General features: G+C 38.6%; 1 protein-coding gene across 1 annotated transcript in view; it reads right to left on the bottom strand.

Annotated features, from left to right (window-relative positions):
• Window positions 1-20,695, bottom strand: part of WWTR1 (WW domain containing transcription regulator 1) — an 80,262-nt gene that overhangs the window by 22,550 nt on the left and 37,017 nt on the right. The window contains exon 2 of the mRNA XM_049803751.1: window positions 14,415-14,551. Coding sequence (XP_049659708.1) covers window positions 14,415-14,551 — 137 coding nt within the window. The remainder of the gene's footprint in view (window positions 1-14,414; window positions 14,552-20,695) is intronic.

Genomic DNA, 20,695 nt, shown 5'->3' with positions numbered 1-20,695 from the left:
ATGGGTTGAAATACTATTTAATAGGACAGAAAGGAAGAAATAATAACAATAATAATAATGATAATGATAATAATAAAAGAATTGGAATATAGAAAACAAGTGATGCTCAATGCAATTGCTCACCACTCACCAACCGATGCCCAGTTAGTTCCCGAGCAGCGATTCCCCCCAGGCCAACTTCCCCCAGTTTATATACTGGGCATGATGTCACATGTACGGAACATCCCTTTTGGTCAGTTGGGGTCAGCTGCCCTGGCTATGGCCCCTCTCAACTTCTTGTGCTCCTCCAGCCTTCTTGCTGGCTGCGCATGAGAAGCTGAAAAATCCTTGACTTAGTAAAAACACTACTTAGCCACAACTGAAAACATCAGTGTGTTATCAACATTCTTCTCATCCTACATCCAAAACATAACACCATAGTAGCTACTAGAAAAGAAAATTAACTCTCTCCCAGCTGAAACCAGGACACTCTGCTTGCTCAGTTCCCTGTCATCCTCCTCTTTGTGGAGGAAACCAGCTGACTCACTGGCCTCACACTGATAGAAATTCTTGAGCCTGAGGTTGTGCATGAACATGCACACATGCTTGTTGCCTGTGACTGGGGCACTGCAGTAAGCAATACATTTTACAGGACAAGAGAGGGGTGCAGAATGTACTCCCAAGGAGGCAGAATACAAGAAAAAAGTTCAAAGAGCTATTACCTGCAGAAGAGCACCGCTGCTACAGCTGTGCTAGACAATACTCTGCAAACACAGAATTAGCAATATAAAAATCTCACTTTGTATACAGAACTGACCACAGAGGATGAAGATGAGAAATCCGTGGAAAGATTTTATTATCTCACTGGGAAAAGCATAAAAAAATGAATGGGACAGTATTACTGGGAATAATCCCCTAAAGTAATACAGGTGTAGTAGATACACTACAGAGACAGTAACTTATGGGTAATCTTACATACATGAAGAGTCCCTGATTCAAGACAGAAAACATTCAGAGAAAGCATGACTGTGGCTCTCAAGAAAACAATACAATTGATAGCAAAATGTCTTCAAGTACCAGGGAAAATCTAACTGAAACACCCAGGAAAATGAAGAAAACAATAACAGCCAGTAGTGCTGAACAAGCATACCAGCTCCAGCTGAAGGAGCTGTGAATTAAGAAAAAGGCTGACTGAGAACATAGCCTGGTAACCACAGGAAGATAGTGGTGAAAATTTCCAGGTAGTACACAACAGTCAAAAGACTGTGAGGAACAGAACCACTTTAAAATTTCTGGTACCAGAGATACCCTTGGGCATCTCATAGTTCTGTATAAATGTAGCAATTGTGGGTATCACTCATTTTCAGTGAAGAAGTCAGCAATTGCACAAGCAAGTCCAGTACTTCTCATATTAAGCTATCCAAAGACACTGTATGGGCTGCTGATTTACCCAAGACAAAAGTTCTTCCTGTTTATGGTGTTAAGAATAGCATGCAGCATTGATATCCTCCAGATAAGCCAGGAGTGAAATGCAGTAAATTTTCAAAGTATTAACAATATGGTTTGCACAGAGTGCAGATTAGTTTTACTATTTACACAGATCAGTACCAGCTGCATCGAACAGGCATGGATTAGTCCTGTGCTATACCCAGGGCCAGTTTGGGTCTCAAGGCAGCTTTATTACCTGTAGGTGGTGCAAAGCCCACACCAATAAATCCTTCTGGACCTTGTGGAAAGCATGCAGGATATCTAAACCATCTTTGCTACATGCTTCCAAAATCAGGTGTTGTGGAGAGTATAGCACAGGGATGCCAGTGTGTCATCCAGCATGACTTCTCCAGAGGCATGTAGTTGTCATCTGATCCCCAGGTCAAGTCTCCTGGAACCCACAGACTGCAGTGCAGAGGCACCCACTTCATTTTGTGGAAGTGTATTAGCACCAGCTTTGAAAGGATCATTATCAGATCTGGGCTAGATCTTCATACAATTCCAGATTTGGGATTCTCTGCATAATGCTCTCAAGATAAAGAAAGATGACTATACTACCAGAATGCAGACAACCTTATACCGAAAACTGCAGCTTCCTACATCAATAGCCATTATCTCTGAGAAATTCTGACCTGAGAAAATCAGAAGACCTAAAGAAATGTCCAGGTCAAAGAACATAAAGTCTACCAATGATGAATGATCTTTCCATGTTCCCTGCAAACCTAGTGGCAGTGGAATACTTGAGACAAATGATGCACAGAAAGGAAATGCGGCGATGTTACACACAAAGCCAGAGGTACAGAGACAGGCACTGGCAGTGCTATTGTGAAACCCACAGCACTTGTAATCCTCCTAAACAAACTACTGGCCCAGAAATCCTGCAGTTTAGCAGAGCAGTTAAAGCTACTGAATGATGCTTCAGAAAACCTAATGCAGTAGTGCTGCACAAACTGCAACTAAAAGCATTTGACATTAGAGTTCTGACAGATAGGGAAAAGGGACTTCTTGGTGAAGTGAACGATTCCACTAGGAAGATAGCTGGCTACAAGGCTTTTGAGATGTTTGGCAGAAATCTGCACGTGCTGTACAGTGTATGTGAGTACACAAAGCAAATCCAACAATTTCGAGCTTACTGGGCATAGGTGGTTCAACATAGTGCAATCATGCAGTAAGTCCATCCAGTTTTTTAAAACTGCAGTTGTCCTGCTGTGGCGGATCAGGCCCCCCAGCAGCCAGCAACTAAGCCTCCATGCAGGCAGTCACTCAGTTCCTGCCCCTGCCAGCAGGATGGGGGAGAGAATTGGAAGAGCAAAAGCAAGAAAAACTTGTTGGCTGAGATAAAGACAGTTTAAGAAATCAGGCAAAGCTCCACACACAAGCAAAGTGAAATAAAGAATTTATTCACGACTTCCCATCAGCAGGCAGATGTTTAGCTGCTTCCTGGAAAGCAGGTACTTAGCACATTTAAGGGTTACTTGGGATGCTGTAACCATGAATGTCTCCCCTTCCTCCTCCTTTCCTTGACCTTCTATAGCTGAGCATGGCATCATATGGTATAGAATATCCCCTTAGGCAATTCAGATCAGCTGTCTTGGCAGCATCACCTCCCAATTTCTTGCAAACCCCCAGCCTACTTGCAGTGTGGAGGGGAAACAGTGGGAAAAAACAGAAAGCCGCAACACTCTGCAAGCTCTGCTGAGGCGTAGCTGTAAGGCTGGTGTGTTGTCAACACTGTTTTAGTCACAAATCCAAAGACAGCACCACAGGGGCTGCTATGAAATTAAGTCCATCCCAGCCAAGCCCAGTACAAATGCAGGGTGAGTGCATAGCACTTGCATAGTAAACTAAATGCTTCTGTAAAATACTTTCTGTTCAGATGCAGTACTGATCCGATGTACTCTTTAGTACCTTTCAGTCAGGATGCTGGAAACTAGTAATTCAAAAGGAGTATTAAAAAAATCCTTAAGCTCTACCTGAATTCAAGTCTGAGTAGAAAAAGGAAACCATATCTAGATGCAAATGGACATACTGTAGCTCCGCTGAGCTGGCTTTACCGCTGGAGAGGAGATTGCAGGTGTTTCCTAATGTCTCAAACTTTCTGACTGCATGGGGAGTCTATGGCAAGGTACCTCTGGGAATAAACCAAAATACACTAGCGAGTGATTTGTGTTTTGCTACATATGAAAAATAACTTCATCCCATACCAATCTTATTATAGATAGCATCTTTACACATTGCAAAGGCAAAGTATCTGCTCATATCAGTCATGTGTATGCTTTCCACATTTCATGACAGAAAATAAAATTATTTCCTTTCACTGTCTCAAAAAATATTGAACTTTCCAATGTATGTAGTCTTGGAATGATACAATTAATATGACTGGACCTTCCACAAAAGAAGTTAAAACCAAGGTTCAGATTTGCTGGAAACCTTTCTTTGTGACCTGTTTTTCATTGAAAGTCATTACATATTTTTACCTATTCTATGCTTGCAAAAATGACACTGAAGTTTACAAGTCTGTACAAATTAAAACACCACCCTACACAGGGCAATTCCAAAAGTCTCAATAGAGTATCCAATTCTTGCTATTATCAACCTCTAGTTTATATATTGATAATGAAGTCTGCTTTTACAGGTAATTACCTGCATCTTCCTAGACATTTTCTTTACAGAATCAACACCATTAAAATCTGTAGTCGCATGTGTCTCCCATATAATTATGCCAACACTTATGATCACTTAAAATGATCTCCCTCTTCTTTCTCTATCCCCCTCCCCCTCTGTATTTTCTGTGCACAACATTATATGTAACATCAGGTAGGTTTTATCCTGCAATGCTATCTATTTGGGCAAAACCCATCATCCAGGTAGAACTCCAGTCTCCTCAAAAGAAGCATGGAAAAGTATGATATAGTTATTACAGGACCAAGACTTCTCACTGCTTTTGCATTTTCCACTGTGTGAGTTCTTCAAACAACAAGAAAAAAAAAGTTGGAATAAACAGTAAATTGCTTTTCTTAACGGTAGAGCTACAATGGGAATGCATGGGGAAAACAAAAAAATATAGCACCTGGAATATTTGAAGCATGTTTGATATGTCTGATTTTGTCTAGATTTCAATTAATAGTGAATCTTTAAATACACTAGTTGGAATGAAAAGAACCCAACAATCAAAAAATTACCCCTGTGCTATATACAAGGCTTAGTTTGAGATAAGTTTTCTACCTAACTGCTTTTCCTGGAACTAGTCAACTGAACCAGAGCTGAACTCCTGTACTGAACAGTTCAGTAACACTGTTTTTTAATATAGCTGGTAACTCTGTCACTAAAGATTTGAATGAGCCCACTGAAGTCAAAGGAAATTCTTGTGTCAACTCCAGCAAGCAACTTAACAATACAATGACATTCTACAAATCTCTGTTCCTTATGATATAATCATATGGCACCTTCATTGGGCTATTTATGCAGTTTTATTAATGGCTACTATTATTTATATTTGAATTCTGAATTTGGATTTGACTGCTATGAGGAACATAATGGAGTTTGGGTTAAAAAAGAAAAACCTGCAGTTCATGCTCCAACTTGACTACCCAATATGAATACTGATTTCAGTACAATGACACTCATCTAATAAATCAGTGACACTTTAACAATTCTTTTCAGCCTGTGGTCTGGGGAGCCTTAGGACCTCTGGACTGTTTTTGAGAGGTCAAAGGTAACTAAGGAAAATCAACTCATCTTCAATAAGCTTAAATTCACTAGGCAGGGTTTGGCACTCCCAGTGTAACATTTCTAAGGTTCTGCAAACAAAGGAAAAATATAAAAAACTCAAATCTACCACTCTATAGTAAAGGAGATTGGATATAACATAGCAAGGGAAAAGTATTCACCATTCTAGCAGACAGACTCAGGGCGGCCTTGAATTCAGTTCTCTTGGGGAAAAACAAATTTATTTTGCAAAATGAAGTAAGTCTCTTCAATAAGCAGCCATTACACAATTTTCCAGCTCAAATGAAAGTGAGTAAAAATGTGGAGTTAAGTTCCAAACCTGGATGGACTATATGCCCACAGTTTCATTGCAGTCCATGGAATTACAACTATTTAGTTCACATCTCAAGTTAGACCTATGTAATTTTATTTTTCCAGTTAGATGAAAAACTGAAAAAAATCTTTTATTACTTTTGTTTGCTTTTAAATTAATGATATTCTAGTGAATTAGGTTTTCTGACATTGTAGAAGACCTTTCTGTTGATGACTTTGCTGGATATATACTAAGCAAGGATTATTTTGTGGGCAAGAGATTCCGCAAGTTGCAGAAGACAAAACACGCAAATGTAAATTGTTTCTGACATATGCGTTGAACTGATTGTACCAACTTTTATTATTTTAGTGTCAGAAGTGCCTGGATGCAACTGTGGATCTTTTTCTTTACTCTGTTTATAGGCAGTCCAGCGCCTAATTCATATGAACTGGCCAGTGTCAGGTGTCACGCAACACAGTCTGATGAAAAACAAATGTCTATAGAGGTTAAAAAAAAAAAAAAAAAAAAAAAGAACGAACCCAACCATATTACAGTTTTGACTTAGTCACGACATTGTGAAGAAAAAAAACTAGGCTCCCATCCTTTTCTCTCTCTGCTTCTGCCAACAAAGAACTGCTTGTTTCACTTATTTCCCAGAAACAGCATTAGCCTTCCAACAAGGTCAGCAAAAAATGCTGCTTTTCAGTTCTGGTGCATTTTGTTCCAAAAATCTGTAAAGTATTAAACCAAAAAGTTGTACTATCCCAGCGCACAGAGACTCTTTTATTCAGATTTCTGGGCTGAAAATAGCCATACAGAAATTTCTCAACAGTTTCAACTGTTATGTTAAATTCTGTGATATTCACATTTAACTCATCTTTCCCGTCTTCAATGATTCAAGCTTAAAAAATACCCAAATGAACAACCTGCAGGTGCAGCATCAAAGCTATGATTTAGCAGGAAGTTATTGAAAAGATTAGAGATTTACTCTGTAAGCACTTTTAGCAATAAATCAGTAACAGCAAATAACGGTGGGGGCTGCTTGACTGGAGAGACAGCTTTAATTCTAATGACCAATAACTGATGACCATTATTATTTAAAATATTTATTAAATTATTTTTACTTTTGTTTCATGCAATCTTCAGCTTTTGCATTTCATTCACCTTGAAAATGACACTCCACTTTTGCCCTGGCACATGTTTGGATTACTAATCTTGAAGGGAAATGCTGACACCAACAGGAACTTCTTTGTGTTAAAATTAAAAATTACTAGATTTTGAAACAATACCAACATCTCTTTTGAACACATCAACCATTAACATTTCAGATTTACTAGATAGTCAGTTGCTGGTTTAAAGGTGTGTGTCCTTTGAGCTATCTAGATTTAATTTACCCAATACTGAAGTTAACTCCTATTAGTCTCTGGAACATTAGCCAGTGTCCTTAAAACATAAATAAAATTACTCCATTTGAAATCTGCCTGATAAATTACTTCTTAGAGGTTTTAATTGCAAATAACAAAAACCACCCCCCATTCTTTGTTGTTTTCCAGAGCTGTGTCATAAAACTCTCATTCCTACAGAATGTGCAAGTCCTCTACAGTGCTTTCAGCTCTCCTGTAAGTATTATTTCATCAAGCAGAAGCAGGTGCCAAAATTATTCACATTGACCACAAATGAATTGTGTCCGCTTCTTTCAGGATATCCAGTAATTAAAAATGACCTGGAACAGGAAGCCTTTCCACTGTGCAGGTGGTGCGAGGGTATGGGCTACACTGAGGGAAAAACACCTTCCTCTCAATGTTACATATTTGTAGCCAAATTTCCAGCCAATGCAAACCAAGCCTTGCAAGACCTAGACCATTTCATGTATGCTAGTTATCACTAAAATATATACCGCCTGTTTTTAAACACTTTGGGATCTGTGTTCTTATCTCCAGAGACTCACTTTAACATGGTAACCAAAACTGCATTTTATCATCCTGAAAACAATAGTAGCTATACCTCTTTTATCATGGCAGGATGTGGAAACTTTGGTTCATGTGTTTATTGCTCTTAGACAGGATTATTGTGTTGTTTTATTGCTTGGATTTCCTGGCTGATTAAAAAAAATGAAAGCAGAGGCAAAATGGCATAACTCCCAGTTGTATCCAGACCCAATTAAATTACCATTAGCAATACAGCTGAAAGCTAAACTTTTTAGATTCACGGAAAAAATTCTACAATGCAAACAGTTATCAGTGTAAGAGGCTCTTCATGTTAATTTCTACTGTGTAATATGTAATATCTTTCCCCTTAGAGAACCAGTCTATTTAATAGTTAAAACTATCTTGCTTGTATCACTTGGGTCATGCCTGCTGGTGGATCTTGATGCAGGAAGCTTCTAAGGTAAGGAGCTTTCTCTTTTTCAGTAGGGGAAAAAAAAAAAATCAAATAGTTCTTCATCTGGAGTTTGACACAGTAAGTTAATATGGTTGAACTCTCAGGATCAGTACATACACTGACCCTAAACAAATTAACTTTAGGCTTTCTACTGTTTTACGCCTGATCTGCTTGATTTATAAAACGAAGATAAGTATTACTAGCTCCTACCAAAGATGTGTCATGATGTTTTATTTTTCTTATACTCTATTACTTACATACAATCTGATCAGGTGAAGGTGCAGGTGTCAAGTGCAAACAAAAGTATATGTAGCACCTCTCTCTCCCTGCCAGAAAGTGTGTATTCTTAAGCGTGTATTACACATTCTGAAACTCCACCACCCAGTGTTGACAATACAACACCCACTGTCTTTATGGTGCCAGCCTCCTACTTGATGAAAGCATGAGAATTCCACCAGGACCCTCTGATCTGTCACAAAAGTTTTCAAGACCTGATAGCATAAAGTCCTGAGCACCTGGTCTGATCTCATAGCTGACTGCTTTGAGCAGGAGGTTGGGTTAGAGTTCTCCCAATGCCCCTTCCCACCTGAATTACTCTGATGGCTACAACCTTACATTTTGCAAGGCCCCAACCCTCAGCCATGTGGAAAACCTCATCCAGCTTCTTTCCTTACTTCAAAATAGGCATCCTTACTTTTGCAAGCTCATAACATTATTACTTACCTTCTAGCAGCTGTCCCTCAATTCATTACACCTGAATGCGTTCACAGTTTCTTATAATACCCCTCTGAGGATACCACTAGCAGCTAACTGATAAAAAACAAGCAGTACAGAGATAAAACAATCTGCCCCAATGTGCTAGGTTTGGCTGGGAGAGAGTTCATTTTCTTCATAGTAGCTGCTATGGGGCTATGTTTTGGATTTGTGCTGAAAACAGTGTTGATAACACAGGGGTGTGTTAGCTACTGCTGAGCAGTGCTTACACAGAGCCAAGGCCTCTTCTGCTTCTCACCTCACCCCACCAGCGAGCAGGCTGGGGGGGGCACAAGAAGTTGGGAGGGGACACAGCCGGGACAGCTGACCCCAACTGACCCAAGGGATATTCCAGACCATAAGACATCATGCTCAGCCTACAAAGGTGGGGGAAGAAGGAGGAAGGGGGGATGTTAGGAGTGATCGTGTTTGTCTTTGTAAGTCACCGTTACTTAGTGTGATGGAGCCCTGCTTTCCCGTAGATGGCTGAACACCTGCCTGCCCATGGGAAGTGGTGAATTAATTCCTTGTTTTGCTTTTCTTGTGCTCACGGCTTTTGCTTTACCTATTAAACTGCCTTTATCTCAACCCATGAGTTTTCTTGCTTTTACCCTTCCGATTCTGTCCCCCATCCCACTGGGGGGGAGTGAGCGGCTGCGTGGGGCTGAGCTGCTGGCTGGGGTTCAACCATGACACCCAGATACAGACAGAGTATGGGAACACTGGAAACCTCAGGAATTAGAATATTAAGCATCTTTATGATTTTTTTTCCCTCAAATACACGTATTAATGAATTCATTTTGACAGAACCTGAGAGAACATATAGTTATGAGGTATTATGTTCTGAAGGCAGGATTAGCTGGGCCAATAGACACTATGCACTAAGATAATAATTTAAAAGTTATGAAGTTACCAAGTTATCAATCATCATCATAGGACAGCCCAGGTTGCAAGGGACCTTGAAAGATCATCTTGACCAAACTTACATGGAAAATAATAGATTATGAGGGAAGAAACAGATATGGTAAGAGAAGATGGCTCAGCTCTAATGCATAAGGGATCTATACAAACACAGCTCTGCTTGTCTCTTTGCTTCACCCCTTGTCACTTCTTCCCTGACAGCCAGCTCATACATGACTGCAGCTTTTAAAAGCCTTTCCACCCATCAATCCTGTCTCTATGCAAAGTCTGATGAGTCACACAAGTTCTCTTGTGTACCAGAAGTGGAAAATGCAAAGTGGTAAACCAGGTATGCATTTCTGTTATTGCTGATGCTGGACTGTCCACTGTGAAGAGAGGCAAAGATGACAGTGGTAGCCAGGGACTAGGGAGCATCAGGGACATCCAGCCTGGTTGGATTTCGGTGAGTTTAGTTAGACCAAACACACATTTTAATCACAGTTTCTAGTTAGATAAATTGAAAGTCCCTATCCACACCCAAATAAACTCAAAGGCTTTTTACGAAGTCACAGAGTGCCCAAAACACTCAAACCACCAAACTCCGGGACTACTTAAGGCGCAGCTTAGTCACTCATGCAGGACCTCAAATAACTGTGCCTTGCAGTCTGCAACTGGTATTTGTTGTAGGGCCTAAATTCTACAACCGACTGAACCATGATGTATGCCACTTTACCCAGAAGGTCTTCTGAGTTTTTTTGCAGATAGACTCTGTTCTTTTTGTACGAGATTTTATAGGAACTCATGCATATAAATTCAAGCTAATTTATATAGAAAACATAAATACTATCAGAGGGTTTTATTATTTTATATAAAAATAAGTTGCAAACTGTTAAACTTGAAAAACATTTAAATGAAGACCAGATTGTGCTCACCAACTGGATGAAGAGTACAATCACGAAAAAAATCTCTTTAAAACAGTTCGAAGGAAGCAGGATGAAAATAACAATGGTTTTGAGTGTTGCATAATGTAGCATAGAGAAAGACTACATAACAAGCAGCATTTAATTAAAAATTGATACAAAGAAACTCTTACAAGGATCTAATTTTTTTCCCCTAAATCTTGCTACACATAACCTCAGAATCTTCTTACACCAGTGACTGCCATTAAGGCAGAATAGCTTCCCTAGCTTGGACTTAGGCACTTCCAGAGAACAATTTAGTCATTTAAGTCAGGCAGTAGTTTAATCATTAGCTTAGGCGCAATGCAAATGCTCCCTCCTTCCTTTCATTCACAGGAAGTCCATGGAGCTCCATCTTCTAATTCACGGACCTAGGTTAGATGCCTAAAATAAGGGTGCACAAATACCCCTCCTTCCACATATGGTCTTTGATTCTACCACAGTAACCAAGTTGACTGGCAATAGATAGGTGATACGTTATCAAGCAGCTGAAAAAGACTATGTTTCAGAATGGGCAGAAAACTAATACACGTGCAGATTCAGCACCAAAGTAAATGGGTTTTATGAAGTACTTATGAAGACACAAAAAATACAGTGATTCTGTCTGTCTTCAGTCAGAGGCTGATCATTTTCCCTGTTGCATTCCAACAACAAAACATATAGTTAAAAGATTCCTGTTGATGTTGTCCTTTCCTTAGCATACCCATCTACAAACTGTCTTAGAAGAAGAACAAAGGTAAAATATTTAGAAAAAGCAGACTGACAAGTCTGAATGTATGCTAACCTGCAACAATATGCTTTCAATCTCTGGGATAAATTTCCCTTTTCATTCATGAAACTTCACTGAATTTAGTGGTGGTGTGTAAACGAGCATAGAAACCTGCCTAGCATGTATTAGTTTTCTGTTAATTTAACAATATGCATCAAAGGAAGAAATACCTTCAGATGCCTTTGTTATGTAACATTTAAAAAGCAATGCTTTAAATGTTAGTGACAAAACTAACACCGCTGAAGTTATAAGAAAACCAGTATGTGTAGATCATAGACAAAATAAAACCACAGTAAGAAAAAAGGTAGAAAAATACAGCAGATTTTTTAAGGTGTGTCTACTAATTTCAATCAACCTTCACTATGTTTCTCTATGTCTCAAGCATAGGCATACTATGATTTGGTATCACTTAGTCACACTCTGTGATTTTGATAGAATGTTTATAAGTGCCTTTGTACACTTTCCAGCAAATATCGCTGAAAGGAGTTTATAAACCAAAGCAACAAACTGTACAGAACAGACTGTATTTTCCATCTCTTCAGAAGAAGCAAAGCAAGGAAAACACATGTGTTAGCAATTGGAAGTGCAGACCAGTATGCAGACCTGGAATACTTAAATCCTTTTCTTTTAAGTGGCTCATCTTCAAAAGAAAAACTTCTTTTAATTCCTACAGTACCAAAAATCGCTAAGGCAAAAGACAGATGCATAGACTTCATTTGCTAAAAAGTTACAAAATTATGGCCAAAAGAGTGGCTTAACTTGGTATCCAGTTTCCATTTCTCCTCTGATGTCTGTAAGATGTTGGCACAATCACTTCTGGCTTAGAGGTCTGACTGCCAGACCAACAAATTGCTCACTTCAATGTCTCAGCAGACCCAAGAAAGCAGGTTTAGCAGTAACACGGTTAGCATCACAAAAGAGCAGAAGGGCCCCTCCTTTTGGCCAAGATCATTTCAAAATAGAGACATTCTACTTTAGTACTGGAAACTACACTCACATGTATTTTAAACTGTCACATGAAGTATTCAGAGGCTACTGTATTCTGTTCAGATTATTGCAATCTTGTAATTTCTGTGTTTCTAGATTAAATCTTTTAAAATATATTTTTAAAGAAAATAGTGTCACACTTGGTATGTTCAAACAGGTGGATTGGAAAATCAGGGACTGTGATGCTGAATTTAATAATACAGTGCTGAAAGTGCTACTCCGCTGTGCAAACAGATTTGCTTGCTTCCAAAGTGTCACAGCAAGCCTTTTGAAAGCCACCAGAATGAGAAAAAGTTCACCAAAACATATTGACAAAATATTTTCTCGATTAAATAAATATGAACACTGTGGAAATTTTTACATAGTATTTCTAGTGGGCTAATGTTTAGGAATTTCAGTCACAGATATGAAGCACTATGCCAAGCACTGTACAAATACCTACCAAAAGTGGAACCTCATCTATAAATGTGATGGATACTGAATGAAATATAGTCTGTATTTGATGTGACAGATTTTGAAGTCTGTGGAAATGCCCCTGTTGAGGACCTGAAGTACCTTCAAGAACAGACTGTCACTTAGGTGTATGCTTTTATTTCTAATCCTTTGTATCCTGAGGAAGACCCTTCCCTAAAATTCAGTATACAAGTATTTCAGTACAGGATTTGGCTTTGATTCACTTTCACGGACAAACCGGAGGAAAAAGCTTGCTGTACACTGTCCTGATTTATGGTACCTCCTTTGTTTTTTAATTAGAGAGAATATAACAGATGTCAACATAAGCTGAGGAGTTGGTATGAACAAAAAACCCCACTGTCCTACTCCTACATCTTGGCCATTTCAGAATTGCTATAAACAGATTGACCTAAATGCAGCTGCGGTTTGAAGTAACATGCGCAGAACAACTGTTAGTTTTACCATGAAGTGTGACACACTGCAGTACACCCTAACCTTTCAGATTTTACTTAGGTTTCTTCTTCAGATATCCACTCTCATGATACAATTTGCTACTGTCCGCTGAATCACATAACATAACCAACACTTTTTACTGAATATATGCAAGCAGGACAGCTGTTGAGACAAAGGTAGAAGAAAGAACTGAAGTTAGTTACTTCAGGGGACAGCCTAGGTGTTTATTATAAACTTAAGACAAAAGTAATATGTTTATTGCAATTACTGCTATTGGTGACCATTGGCAGCCAAACATTTTCTATTTCCTTGGTACGTGAAGAGACAGCCCTGATCAACCACACTGCAAATGAATAATCATGAAATCATGAGACCAACTTACCAAAAGTTAATCTGAACAAGAATCTGGTCTGTGTTTTTAAAACTACCTACTTGACATAGTTTTGTGATCTTGAGCCTGTAAGCTGACCTATCTGTTACTCATTTCCTTGAGGAGTAGAAAAGTTAAAGCTGCAGAAGTGAAATATTAGGGATTATTTGTAATTCTCAAATATGCATGAAAATGTTTTCTTCCATTTACGTATTTTCTTTAAAATTTTCAGAGTTTTCATGGCTTTATTTTCACTAAGGCTCATATCTGGCAAAATCAGAGGAATGTAAGTTGATGTTTAAATTTAACCTTGAAGTGCTAAACAGGAACAGCAATGACACCACACCATTTATAGAAAGTCTTTAGATAATTCATACTGCAAAACAGCCTTTTTAGTATTTTGCAAATAGCTTCCAGTGCAGAACCTAACTATGCAAAAAAACCCCACCACTGGAAACAAACAAACAAGCAAACCAGCTACAACCTCTGACCTGAAGAAACACAGGAAAGACTGCAGACAGATAATCTAACAGCACTTTGCACAGTAAGCTTTGAAAATTATATGGTGGGCTTGTAGAGGCTTTACATCACCTCTGAATAAAAAAGCAGAGCAAGAGCTTATTTTTCTATGTTCAATACTACATCAAAAATTTGTCACAGAGGCTCTAAAATAAAATGCATGAGATGTTACAACTTCAGCTCAAACAGTACCAATTCACTTGTTGCCAACTCTACAGAGGGAAAAATAAGAAAAGGAAGTGGAGAACATACTGTTAGGCCTGACAGCAGAATCAGAGCTACCCTTCTTGAAGCAAAAATTACTTTGGCAAACAAATTAGTACAAGGTGGCTCTCCTCTCTCTTTTGTATTTTCACCACAAAGATGACATCCAGTACTCACCAAGATTTGGCTGAGACATTGCCATAGACCTCTGTGGTATTGGTGTGGAAGTAGCTGCAGGATGGTGGCTCATGTGATTCAGTGGTTGGTTCATAGTTTTTCGAGGATCTTGCCATGTTGTTATTTTTTCTATGTGACTGAGAAAGAAAAGATAAAACACAAGCTTAACACAAAATACCCAAGTATATTATATACATGGTTAGGCATAATGTCATGGAAGTCGTATTTGCTTTTCCTATCCCACGTTTTTCTACCCTTCTTATCTCACCCTAGCCCACTTGAAATTACCTATTATCTCGTCATTTATTTTTTCTTCTGATCATCTGCCCCGCCATTCTAACTTTTTATGCACTACTGTTGAATAATTACTTTTACTTGAACAATTGGTGGATTCTATTACAATATTGAAAATCTGTAATACACACTCATCTTCCAGATTATTTAATTGTCCAAAAGTTGTTTACTCTTGTCCTACCAATCTTTTTCTACATATTCAAACATATGCCCATTCTTCATTCAGCAATGTATGGCCATTTTTGAAAAGACAAGTGTTTGTCTTGCCAAATTCCACTGCTTTGCTCCTTACCACACCATGAAAACTAGTCTGTCTGTATGTCTCCAAGAATATCAGAGTATATGCTCATTACCAAAAGGGACAGATTATGTCCTCATGACTCATGTGTAATCGCCAATTTTTCTGTAAAGGCATTAACAGTTTTTATTGCAATGTAGTCAATGTAGGTCAACAACGTATCTACCACGCTAGTACGTAAACCCTCACTTACCTATATTACTCTGAAAACAATGGAGTAGTGCATAAATCCCCATGAGATTTTACAGTGAGATAACTATAGAATGTGTTCTCAAATATTTTTTGCCACAGAATACAGCAGAGAAGGAACTGTGGTTTTGTTGCAACTGAAGGTTTTCACTGAAATGCATTGGTTTTGGAAGAAACTTAGCAGGACAAGGATTTCAAGGATCAGCATGTAATCCTATCTGAAACAAGAAAAGACAAAGGAACTATCTTAAAGCAATCAATAATCTGGTATCTTTCTAGGGACTGCCTGGTTCCATGCCCAGCTTTCACCCAACTCACTGACCAGGCTACTGATTATTGGCTGGACTTGGGATGGGTTTTCCTCTATGGTTTTTGTTAGAAAACTTTGAAAGAGGCAAGTCTTTCAGAAGAACGTGTAAAGAAGGATAAAAATTTAAATATTCTGTGTCTGGAAACCCCTTCCAATACACCTGTCAGAAAAGCACAGTCTAACATCATCTTTACTGAACTAAGTCTCAGGCTCATCATTGCTACTTTCACCTACATTACTAGCATTGCCATTACTGCTGTGACCACTCCACATCTTCAGACTCAGCTGATCACCAGTATTATTTTACAAGCAAGTTTCTGTCTATTGTGATGTTACGACGTCCAAACTCTTTACAGTAAGTCTCTGATATTACAAAAAATAATGTGAATTACAAGCAGGAAAAAAAAAAGAACAACCTGAACCATTTTTTAAAGAACGGAAAAAAGTGACACTGTTTGTATTTAGTCCATAGCCATTTTCATTTCCTAATACTTTACATTTAATGTACAGTTCCAAAACTGTAACTGAAGATCAAACTTTCACTTCGATGCTTGTCTAAAACTCAGCCTCTAAGCTGTTGAGTCACTTCTTTTCTTCATAGCTTCTAGAATATTTGTTATCATTCACAGTGAAACCACCCACCATTGCTTCTCCCAAGCATTAAAACGCTTTATTCTCCCCTCATTGTAAACCTTTACTATATTTTAGCTTTTCTTCTTTTACTCTTACTTTCCAAGTATATGAATTCTTGTATCCAGTTCAGTTAAATGATCTTTTTCCAAAATTAAGGAATGGCATTCTGAATGGAAGATGCTGCTACAGCAATAAATTTGGGAATGTTTTCTGTTAAGTCCTAATTGTGCCTAAATGAGATGAAAAGCTTTTTTATTTAAAGTTCCATTGTTTTGTTTCTCTGGCATTGTAATTCAAATAAAGAAGCTACACTTAATCAAAGCTATGAATTTTGGAATACCAACATATAATAGAAAAGATTTTTCCCCAAAGAGTGCGAAACATGTTTTTAAGCACGAGCTTTAGTGATAAAATAAATACTGCCTTGATGAAGCTTGTATCAAAACACATTTCTGACTTCAAAGCATTTTTTTTTACATATAAAGACTGTAAAATTTAAGCAAAAAGGTTAAAATTAAATCAGACTTTTTTTTCCTGTAACGTTCATCTCTAAAAACTGAAAGCACAAATTCCTGTTAGGAAAACTTGAAGCACAAGTTAAAGTATTTATGAAGTCAGCTGTATTAAGCTATCTGTAACTTGTTTGAACATATTCCTCACTCTAACTACAAGTCCAAAACCTTCAACTAGAACTGCCAATTACATAAAATGAGCAATAACAGGAAGTGCTCTTAACAAAGACACACGAGAATACCAAAACGGTCAACTTCAAAAATTCTGTTCTGGTATCAAAGTTCCTTTCAGCAGTAAGATTCTCATATTTCATGGGCATTGAAAGACAACAAAGTATGTTAATTTTTTGATTCAGGTGAGAACTATGAAAACATGCAGAGTCATGTGAGTTCATAAGATTTTGAGGATCCCTCCATTTTAACTATTTGGGAAAAGAGAACAAGTCTACCCAGTACAGTCCTTGGTCACCCTCACAGTAAAAGAGTGTTTTCTGATGTTCAGAGGGAACCTCCTCTCTTCCAGTTCGTGCCCATTGCCTCTGGTCCTGTCAATTAAAAAGGCTGGATGTAACAGCCTGCAGTGAACGAAGCAGATGGAAGCTAATTCATGCATTTCACTCTAGTGTTCAACTGAAGTGTGTAGCACAAGACAGTCCCTGGCAAAATCTTTAGTTTGCTTCGGGGAAAGAAAGATGCGAGTTTTGCAGTTCATGCTGAACCATGCTCAGCACTGTCAGCCACTCACGGGTGCAAGGTTTGGCACTAGACATGGCTTTAATTCCAAAGGTGTGAAATACTACCTTTAGTCAACAGGACAAGCATTTTTTCTTCCAGAACTATCTTCAAACCCACAAATCTCAGCAGGAAGTACCACACAAATCTTTAAAATTGGGCAGCGGGTAGGACTTGCCAGTTTTAGTTATTTTCTAACTTTTGCTGAGGTCCTGTTCTTTAAATTGTTGCTACAGCTATCTAATTTCCCACCCCAGTATTGCCAGCTGTTATTTAATTTATTTATTTATATTTATTTTTAATTGTGTCTTCTTGCCTGAATGGTGGAAGATAATTACCATGTCACAGTGATGCAGCACTATCTCCAGGCACCAGCCCTGGTGACATCATGGCTATGTCACAACAGGCAGCCACCAGCTCCCAGAACTAGCCTGGCGGTGTCATTGGCTTGTGTCACAGCAGACAGAACATCGGTGGTAGCCATGTCACAGGGCAGTTGTTGCTGACATGGGTGGCCCAGGATGAGTATTTTATATTGATACATTGCTAGTTGCAACAGACCAGGCTGGCAGACAAGTAGCCAGGTGAACAAGGGCTGAGAGGAGCGGGCAGGGGAGGGAATGGCAGGGGCTGCCCAAGGTGGCAGAGGGTGGCTGCTCCTCATTTGTGGCTTCTGAAGCACTGAATTCAACAGAAGTTTTGCTACAGATGCCAATGGAAAGTGGGTCATATCCTTTTAATTTTGCACAGATTCACAACATTGCAGATATTTAGGAAGCAGCATAATAGCAGGAATGCTTGGTTGCAGTTGGCAGTCTGTTACAACAACTATGAATTTTTTTTTGTCTTTTAATACAGGGTCATTTGGTTTACTTTATTGAAACTGTAAAAAATTTTGAATCATATAGGATTTAGGTAACAGAAGTCATTAGTTAGTTTATATCGTGCTGACAGTAAACATTGTTAGCTCAGCAAAATCCTGTCCAAATAATGACTTTGAAAAAAAACTTTCTAAGAACAGTGCTATGTTAAGATTATCCTCAATATACTTTAAAAACCAGAGAGTCAAGCAATAGTTACTCTTTTAGAAACACGTTTGGCATAACACTTCCTGTTGAAACACTTGGTTTCTCATCACCAAATTAGGATGAAACGAGCTGTAGTTCTGTAAAGGAGCTTTTTTCCACATTGTACCATGAAACAATTCTCCATCCCTTTCTTGTTGTTTTAAAATATGCCCACTTAAAATGCCCTGCCTACAAAGGATTACGAGGAAGAGCTCTGACATTTGCTTTCCCTGAAGTATGTGTCTTTTCTTAGTTATTGACATAGTGAGGCAGTCAGCATTAATCCAAGGCAGCCAGCATTAAGCCAGCACAAAACATGAAGCAGCACATAATCTAGAATCAATAAACAAGGAAGTAATTTCTAAGTTAATATCTTTCTAGGATGTATCTTTATTGCCTTGCAGATTTTCTCCTTTTTCAGTTGAAATAAGAGTTGCAAATTAAAAATACGCTATCAAGTTTAAATAAATTCATAAAGCCTCTTCTCACATAGGAAGTCCTTACAAGAAAAGATAAAAACGTTCTGCAAATTGCTAGGCAAAGCAACCAGCCATGAAACTGTAGCTGAAAACTAACACTCTTTTGTTCAAAATATCTTTTATCCTTTTTATAGAGAAAACAATCTGTACTTTAATTACACATGTGAGGAGCAAGGCAATGACAACCATTTAGCAACACTTCTTAACTCACAGAACAACTGAAAAATTGATCAAAACCCGTAAGGATCATAGATCTAAAAAAATTCAGCTGCATTTAAAACAAAACAAAACACAGGAATTTTCTGTGTAAACATGGTAACTTCTCAGCAGCCATAGCCATGATCCACAAGTGGCCTTACTTACCCTTCCTGGTGCCATCCTGGCAGTGCACAAACATATCTTCTTCATTAAAAAACATGCAGACAGAGTGTCTGAAACAGAAGCCTCAAATATGGCATTGATATTATGATTCAAGATCAAGAAATGGCTGGTTGTTACTAGAATTTATTACTATGACCACTAAACTAGTTTGGTTTTATCCAGTTATTAAAGGAAAGGCTGTTAAACATTAGACAATGCTAATTTAACAACTTAAGATAGTAGAACTGAAACCCTAACAAATCCCTACTATCAGACCAAGATTCTAAAATAAAGGGCTTGGTTTCAGGCCAGAGGAGCCTCCCCCCACCCCGATTTCCACTGTTCATGTAAATTCTGCCCCCCCCCCCCCCCCCCCTTTATTTATACACAGGTATAGAAAAGGTTATGTGAAACCCTTGGAGAAACAGGTACCAGTTCATTCCACTTGAAATGCATTGGATTTATACTGGGATAACAGATTTTGGCCCACTATCTTTTTATTTATACAAGAGAATAACAGAAAATGTAGCAGTGACAGAAATTAGCCTTTTTTAGATCCTTAGAGCCTCCTGGGTATCAGAACTGACAAAATTCAACTCAGAACACCCTCCTTTTTCTTAAAGGCCAATGCGTGAAACATTAAACATTACAGGTGGATTTCAAACACTAAAATGCAGAATACTGTCCTAAAATTCAGGGCCGTCATCATTAACATCAATTCAAACACAGTTACCAGTCTACAATCACCAAATGACAGGTGGATCCCATCCATAACCCTGTTGCAAACGTTCAGCAACGCACACTGTGTTGAGTAGCCAGATCAGACTCAGTCACAATGAGCAGGTGTAAGAGTAGTATTTAGGTCTGGACTTTCCATAGGACTGTTTTTTGTTGTTTTTTTTTTTAAAAAGTACGATACAGGCCAATGTTAGAGTAAGTCAGACTGAACTGTGATTTCATGACTGGCTGAGGACAACCCAAGTCCATGCTGCTGCTGAGAGGGGAAGTCCCATGTTCCCAGCCCTGTGTTCTCATCCCTTTTCTTGGGCTGACACTAGTGATCCCGCAGTCATGCAGTCTGCCAGACTGGGCTAAGCAAACTCTTACGGCTAATACTAATTTCTGTTTTGCCGATTCTGGTTTTGCTGGATGCTCATCCAACCAGCTGTATGGTTGCATGAGGAAGGGAGACGCAATTCAGAGCCTTAGTGGCAGAAAAGCAGCATTTCTGGTTGTGAAACCATACCCTTTTACCACTGTTTATTTCAACCCTGGAAAAAAATAATTTTTTTCACATGTGTGAAATTTCATTGTAATGAAAACCATTTCTTCAGCTATGAAATGTGTATCTGTACACAAGAAAGAATAAGACTACGGAGAGAACCCCTAAATATCCTTATCTGGGAT

This window comes from Accipiter gentilis, chromosome 6, assembly GCF_929443795.1.
Source record: "Accipiter gentilis chromosome 6, bAccGen1.1, whole genome shotgun sequence".
In the NCBI taxonomy this organism is placed as follows: domain Eukaryota; kingdom Metazoa; phylum Chordata; class Aves; order Accipitriformes; family Accipitridae; genus Astur; species Astur gentilis.
Note: the sequence above shows the minus strand (reverse complement) of the source record. Positions and strands in the feature narration are given on the sequence as shown.